The sequence below is a fragment of the Rattus rattus genome, chromosome 4, assembly GCF_011064425.1.
Source record: "Rattus rattus isolate New Zealand chromosome 4, Rrattus_CSIRO_v1, whole genome shotgun sequence".
Taxonomy (NCBI): domain Eukaryota; kingdom Metazoa; phylum Chordata; class Mammalia; order Rodentia; family Muridae; genus Rattus; species Rattus rattus.
Genome location: NC_046157.1, coordinates 165,784,860 through 165,792,126, shown reverse-complemented (window position 1 = coordinate 165,792,126; position 7,267 = coordinate 165,784,860). Strand labels below are relative to the sequence as shown.

Here is a 7,267-nt window from a genome sequence, read left to right as displayed (position 1 = left end):
CTGAAACTCGGCAGCTCCATTAGAATATGGAGAGAGGGTTGGTAAGAGAGTGAGATGGCTCAGCAGGTAGGACAAGCTTGGCAGTTCAATAACTGGAACCCACATAAAAGTGGCCACAAAGTTCTTCTATAACCTCTACAGGCATTCATCCTGTGGTATGCACATGTGCACATACCACCACTAATAACAATAATTAATAATAATAATAATAATAATAATAATAAACAATAACAACAACAATAATAAACAATAACAACAACAATAATAAATTTTAAAATTTTGTTTCTTTTTATGCGCCAGGGTGTCTTGCTTGTTTATCTTAATACCACCTGCATGTGGTACCCATGAAAGCCAGAAGAGGGAGTTGGATCGCCTGAAACTGGATTTCTGGGTTGTTGTGAGCTGCCATGTGGGTGCTGAGAACCAAACCCAGGACTATGCAAGAGCAGCAAATGTTCTTAACCACTAAGCTATCTCTTCAGCCTCTAGATGGATGGATGGATGGATGGATGGATGGATGGATGGATGGATGGATGGATGGATGGATGGATAGATACATAGATAGATAGATAGATAGATAGATAGATAGATAGATAGATAGATAGATAGATAGATAGATAACACCGAGAATACACACACAGAGAGAGAGAGAGAGAGAGAGAGAGAGAGAGAGAGAATCTCACCATGTCATATCTTCAACTACCTCACGATCTACCATCAAGAAGACCATCAGCAGACACAACTGCTCAACCATGACCCCCAAGAAGTGGGAACCAATATCAACCTCCTTCCGTTTAAGTTCACCCAGTCTATAGCACATGGCAAAGTGCTATTAACAGTAAAGAGACCCTGCCCTAAGTCTACGCACATCCTCCTTCCCTACCCTTCAGGGCCACAGTCACAGGAACTCTCTCACAGTCCTTAGTGGTTCACCAGAGCTTGAGGACCTCGGAGTTCAGGGGCCACTGGATTTCAGGCAACCCAGGGAGGAGACCTGATCCTGACCTTCATGCTATGCTCTGCTGAGGCAGGTGAGTCAGTAGCTTCTGATGGTCTTAGATGGTTTTAAGCCCCAGTTAGTGGGTACAAAGCTCTACTACCTGGAGATAATGGGACCCACCTCAAAACAGTGCCCAGCCCAAGGCTTAGTCAAGGAACACAGTGGTTTATTGTGGACAATACCCAGAGCAGTAAAGATTTTTCTTGCGGGTTTTTTTTTTTTTTTAACGTATGGCTTTCTAAATCTTCTAATTTTCTAAAATGACCATGTACCTGGGTTTTGTTTTGTTTTGTTTTTAATTTTGTAAGAAAGTGTGCATGCATGGGTGTGTATCCTATATTTTCAGAGGTCAGAGATCAACTCGGTACTTTGAGGCAGGGTCCTGGAATGTGCCAATTAGACCAAGCTGTCTGATCAGAGATCTCTTGGGGGGATTTATTTATCTCTGCCTCTCCATGCTGAGACTACAAGTATGCCACCAAATTGGGCTTTTTATGCGATGCTAAAAACAGAACTCAGATTCCTCTGACTCCATGGCAAATGCTTTACTGAGTAAGCCGTCACCCCAGGCCCCCACAGATTGTTTTTATAATCAGAAATTAGGACTCTAATAAGAAATACAAGAGGGCACCAGGCGGTAGTAGCACATGCCTTTAATCACAGCACTTGGGAAGCAGAGGCAGATGCAGCTTTGAGTTCAAGGCCAGCCTGGTTTACAGAGTGAGTTCCAGGACAACCAGGGCTACACAAAGAAACCCTGTCTTGAAAAGGAAAAAGAAAGAGAACCGAGGGAACAGCTCTGATAGAACAAGAGCCCTCTCCAGAGAAGGGTAAAGAAGTGGACCCACGGAGCAGGTCCTCAGACGTGATCGCTGCTCGAGTCAAACTCTGTCCCCACTGGCTGGGGAGGCTCGCTCCCCAACCTGCTTCTCCTGCAGGAAATCCAGAAAGTAAACAGCCCTCGGTCATCAGCACATATCAAACTGGCTGAGGTTGGCACACAGAGGGTAGTGGAAAGCGGTGTGGTGATGTCCACTGTCCCAGCGCGGTGAGGTCCACTACCCTCACCCCTGCCGGGCACCCTTGGGATGTGAAAGCCGAGCAAGGTGCCGGTGGGAGATGTGCGTGGTGATCAGAGCGGTGAGCTAAAGTACCCGCACCCGAACTTTGATACAGAAAGAAAAGTCAAAGCACAACCCCTTTATTTCTCACGGGCACTCAGAAAGCAACTGGCTGCCCACTGAGTCACCCCCACCAGCCAGTCAGGAGACAGAGCTCTGTTCGTCCTAGGGTCAGGCTGACCTGTCCCTAACCTTCTCTATATAATCTACCCTTCCTCCCCAAGTGCCTGCCAGAGGGCCAGGCCGTCAAGAGGGCCAGCAATGCCCCTGAGGCTTATCCCTGAGACTGGATCTCTCTAAGCCAGTGGGTACATTCTCCAGGACATCAGCCAGTGAGAACAAGCAAAAAGAAATGTCTTCGTAGGAAGCCCTGGTCCCGCTCTCAAACAGGCAGGCAAAAACCAGGGATGCCCCAGGCACAGGCCCAAGGAAGGCAAGGTCAGAGTAGCCACTGGGGCCTTCATAGATTACCCAGGGCTCTGTCCAGCTGTGAGGGTCCAAGGGGGATCGGCTCAGGTAGATTCCCATGTGGAGCCGAGCTCTACGCCCTGCTGGGTGGGAATATAGCAGCCATGTGGAGCTCTGACGCACGGAAGCAGAGGACATGGGGAGTTCCGGGGTCCAGGATGTTTTGTCTCCATCTGGCCCAGGCTCTCGGCCATGATTCTCTGGGCCCCGGGACTGTGGGTAGCAGAGAAACAACCTAGACGCCCAACCTTCAACAAAACCTCTGGCACCTTCCGCCAAAGACTCCCGTACTCTGAGATCGAAGCGTGGGGAATGCGGGGTGTTCCCAGGACTCGCTAACCACGGGTCATCCTGAGGACCGATGGAAGGAGGAGCTGGGAAGCCCACAATGCTACCCTGGCAGCCGCGAGCAGTCTCAGCCAACGTAGGCACCAGCTCCCCTGGTAGGAAGGAAGTGCCTTCATCAGCACTCAGTGCCTGCACACGGTTACCCAGAGGGCTCCGGGCATTACAGTAGAGGAAGTCTCCATCCACCGCAGCCAGTTGGCACTCTCCAGAGCGTAGGTTGGGCACAAGGCCTCCGCAATGCCAGGAGATCCCATGGTCATCACTGTAGAAAGCCAAGGAGTGGGGACTGGTCCAGCAGATCCTGCCAAAACACTCCCGACGGTCCACATGATAGGTGTAAGCGGGAACAAGCAGGCGACCCGAGCGCAGCTGAACTCCATGGCCTGGACCCACGGCAAAGGTGGCCCAGTCTACAGAGAGAAGGAACCAGACCCTTGGGTTAGGAGAGCTGACTGCCTCCCTTTACCGGACCCTAAATGCACCCAGACCAGAGGAGCCGTCGAGACGCTCTTCAGAATCCTAAAGGTCTGCTTGGTCGAGTGTTTTCTTAGTTTTTAAAAAGACTTCATTGTAACTATGTGCATATGGAAGGCATCCACATGAGTGCAGGTGCCCATAGAGGCTACAGGTGACAGATATCCCGGAAATGGAATTATAGGTAATTATGAGCCCACCCAATCCAAGGGCAGGCTGAGGAAATCACGAAAAGCAAGCCAATAAGCAGCATCCTCCATGGCCTCTGCATCAGCTCCTGCCTCCAGGTTCCAGCCCTGCTTGAGTTCCGGTCCCAATGCCATCCAATGAGGGATTATGATCTGGAATTGTAAGCCAAATAAACCTTTTCCTCCCCCAACCTGCTTTTTGGTCATGGTAATAGAAACTTTAACTAAGACAGTCCTGTTTCCCCGTTTCCCTCCCAGGACCTGCCATATTCCTCTTTGTAGCACTCACGTGCCCAGTCCTGTAGCCTTAGGGGCACTGCCAACCAGCAGGGGTCAGGGTGATAGGGGAGAGCAGTAGACAGTTCCTGGGGAGTAGGGACTGCAGAGGTGGAAAAAGGAGAATGAATCCCAGAAACCAGAGCTGGATGAGGAGGAAGCAAAAAAAAAAAAAAAAAAGTAAAAAGATGGGTTTGGAAATAAAAGATAAATTCAGCCCTCATCAGAGACCAAGACCAGGAGAGCCTCTGGTGGGCTTAAGTTGCTAGCCCTGCCAGCAGGCAGTATGAAGAAGCTGGCCAACGCCTATTAGCCTGGTGCTTGGGAAATACCAGACAGTCCTGCCAACAGTGTTAGGTCATTGCTCGCAGAGGAGGTGGGGCAGGAACCTGGGGATAAGAAAGGCAGAATGGTCCACCAAGTGCTTGGTGGATCTATGTTAGAGACAAGCCCAAGACCACTAGTGTCCACGCCCATTTTCCCCTATCCGGTCCCTACGCAGTCTACCCCTCAACTCCCTACCGCCCCCCACCCATCCCATCCCACACATCAGCTGTCACCTACCCTGCAATGCAGCACCAATGGCTTCCTCAGTGAGATCTCGCACGCTGCCCCAGGTAAGGCCAGCGTCACAGCTGGTCACACAGCAGAGGCGAGCAGCGTTCTTGCCAGTGGCGATTTGCACGGCCTCCGGTGTGTGACCCCGCACAGCAATGAAGAAGAGGAAGATGGTACCCGAGTGCTCATCCAGCACGGGGCAAGGGTTCATAGACCTGTGCTCCTCCAGTACTGCAGTTTCCAGTACACTCAGAACGCCCCACTAAGGGAAGAGAGGCAGCTGGTCAAGACATCTGGAGCCTGACCTCAGTCTCCAGGGATATCGATCGAGCTGGGCTGCTTCCTCTGCACCTAGCACCTAGCACTCACCCGCACCGAGCCCCTGGTCAGCGTGCCCCTCCGTAGCACCAGGCGGTGGGCATGGGAGTCATCAGGGCTAAGTCGCTGTTCTGCGAAGGCCAGCAGGGTAGGCCTGGGAGGCACGCAGAGCAGCGCAGGCACCCGGTAGGTCAGGCCAGTCCTTTCCCGCTGGAAGAGCACGGTTCTCTTGGGAACATGCGCGGGCCCCATGCCCTTCTGGTAGGAGCAGGGCAACAGGGAGCCTGTTGGGGAGGAGGCTCGACAAGTTTACAGGGCCACAGACACTCCCCATGCCCACCTGACCATGTTAATGGCACTTTCTATCTACCTCAGCCCAGATTTCTCACAACCCATCCCCAGGCCTCTCACAGCCACTGCGCCCCAAATGTCTATGGACCTGGCCCCTTCCTTCTTTCCAAGCTGCTCCTTTACCAGGCTCGTGCTGGGCAGAGAAACCATATCCTGCCAGCTGGTGTGGCCCGGACACTCATCTTCATAGAACTCACCCAAGAGTCCAGACAAGTGGACAAAATCGGACAAAAAAAAGTGGGGGAGAGGTGCTCAATGTCCACAACGGTGGTATGTGAGACCAGGGGAGGCAGGTCACACACCAGGGGCAGATGAGCCCTGGCACCTACCCACATAGAAGCAGAAGGAGCTCCAGAAGTCTCCATGGTGAATAGCTTCAGACACCGGAGATGCTCCCACCGAACCCCTAGGCTGCCTAGGGGTTTGGAGATGAACAGCAGAGCAGCCTCCCCAAGCAGTGTACCCCCAAGTGGTTCTCATGCCCCCCAGAGAGAGTGCCAGGGGGCGGGGTTGATGAAAAAGCAGAAAAAGAAAAGCCCAGAAGAGTGGAGAAGTCCCGGCTTATCCCTAAATGGCTTCCTCCCTCGTCAGAGCACAGTCAATGCAGGGCTGAGAAGGTGGGGGAGGCTGTGGACAGACTTCTGGAACCAGGAGGATGTATTAATCAAGGAAGGACAAAGGCCTCTCTCTCCTCATGGTCACCTACTGTCCTGTCTCCCACTCTATACCCCCCCCCAGCAGCCACTTCCTAAGCTCACCCGCAAGCCAAGGATGACCTGGGTATCAGTCTGTGCAGTCAGAGCCCTGCTTATGATCACCTCACCCCTTCTTGTCCATAGAGCCACCCCCTTCCCCAGGCATCCCCATCTGCGGGGCCCTGGACTGAGGGACAGACAGGAAGTACTTCTACATGGAACTGAAGCCACAGAAAGATGGCCAGGCACTCCCAGAGTATATTTTCTTCCCACTTAGCCTCCCACAGAGGAAGACCTATTGGCAGTATGTCAGGGTCATGAACTGAATCTGCCAGGGACTGCTATCTGATTTGCACCATGGCAGACCAGAAGGTGAGTATCAATGGTGTGGGATTGGTGGGAAGATGGGGTAGGGATTGCTTTACCTGCAGGACATGAATACTCAGAGCCCACAGCCATCTAAGCCAGACCACCACCAGCCAAAGTGCTCACGGCCAGGCACCCCAAGCGAGGACACAGCCAGACACACAGCTCACACCAGCCACTCCTGACCAGCCTACGTGAGCCATATAGAAGAAGCTCGTTTCAAACACCCAGAGGAGGAATCCTAGCATAGCCACCTGGACAAAGCTCTCAATAGGAACCTAGGATGACTTCGCAGACTGGAACCCAGGATAGAGAAAAGGAGGACAGACACTCACGTAAAGCAATAGCAGGCTCTGCAGACCACGGAGGGCTGTGCTGACCACCACTGGCTCCAAGCCTTAGGGCCTCTAAGTCTACCAACCACAGTCCGGGCCACGAGCTCCGTGACGCACACTGCCTTGCTCACCCACTCCTAGCTCTGGGGCTTCTGAGCAGCTTCCTGTCTCCTGGAAGCCCCCCAGCTCTGCACTCAAAGGGCAATTGTACCCAAGTAGAAGCAGGTGCGGGGAGCCACGTGTCCCTTCAGACCGAACCGGCACAAGAGAGATATTCTCTGTATATTTGGATGATTTCCCAAAAGTCTAGGACCACGAGAACTGTGAATTCAGTCAGCTGGGAGCCTGAACCCACTCCCCAGCCTGGAAACAGAGCAGGACCCAGAGAGGCTCCAGATACCATCAAGTCACTCCCGTTGTTCATTGGGTAAACCGAGATTTACGGACGGGACAGGGTGTCACCCATTAGAGACATCCTTTTCTGAGAGAGCTCTGGGTTTCCATGGAGCCTCATAGTCCTGGGGAGACCTCAGTCAAAGAGCAGGACCCCCTCCCCCGTACCGCTGCCCAAGTGGCCCATTCAGTAAGTTCCAGGGACAGGAATTGACCAGGAATTACGGCGTTTCCGCCCAGACTCATGCCGCCCCGCGTGAAGGCTTTCTTGGGTGAAGAGTCACAGAGAGGAAATTGAAGCCTTTCAGCTCTGGCAGAGATGGTACAGCTTGACTTCGCAAGCTGTTACCCCTGGAGCACCAAAGCCAGCCCAGGT

General features: G+C 52.7%; 1 protein-coding gene across 2 annotated transcripts; it reads right to left on the bottom strand.

Annotated features, from left to right (window-relative positions):
* Positions 1 to 2,166: 2,166 nt before the first annotated feature.
* Neu4 (neuraminidase 4) lies at positions 2,167 to 6,601 on the bottom strand. Of its 2 annotated transcripts, none has more exons than XM_032901697.1 (3): positions 6,499 to 6,601; positions 4,440 to 4,695; positions 2,167 to 3,347 (listed from the first exon to the last, which is right to left on the bottom strand). In XM_032901697.1, exons 2-3 carry the CDS (start codon positions 4,642 to 4,644, stop codon positions 2,368 to 2,370), a joined length of 1,185 nt encoding a protein of 394 aa, XP_032757588.1. In that variant the 5' UTR covers positions 4,645 to 4,695; positions 6,499 to 6,601; the 3' UTR covers positions 2,167 to 2,367. The 2 variants fall into 2 exon arrangements, with proteins under 2 accessions (XP_032757588.1, XP_032757587.1); XM_032901696.1 differs by lacking the exon at positions 6,499 to 6,601 and adding an exon at positions 4,803 to 5,043.
* Between the last annotated feature and the right edge of the window lie 666 nt (positions 6,602 to 7,267).

What these genes read in the sequence shown, in the direction of transcription:
- Neu4 (XM_032901696.1), bottom strand. Translation starts at nt 5,003, where the DNA reads ATGGGGCCCGCGCATGTTCCCAAGAGAACCGTGCTCTTCCAGCGGGAA. An exon ending in TGACCAGGGGCTCGGTGCGG is followed by an intron (nt 4,696 to 4,802) that starts GTGAGTGCTAGG and finishes CTCTTCCCTTAG; the next exon opens with TGGGGCGTTCTGAGTGTACT. An exon ending in CATTGGTGCTGCATTGCAGG is followed by an intron (nt 3,348 to 4,439) that starts GTAGGTGACAGC and finishes TTCTCTCTGTAG; the next exon opens with ACTGGGCCACCTTTGCCGTG.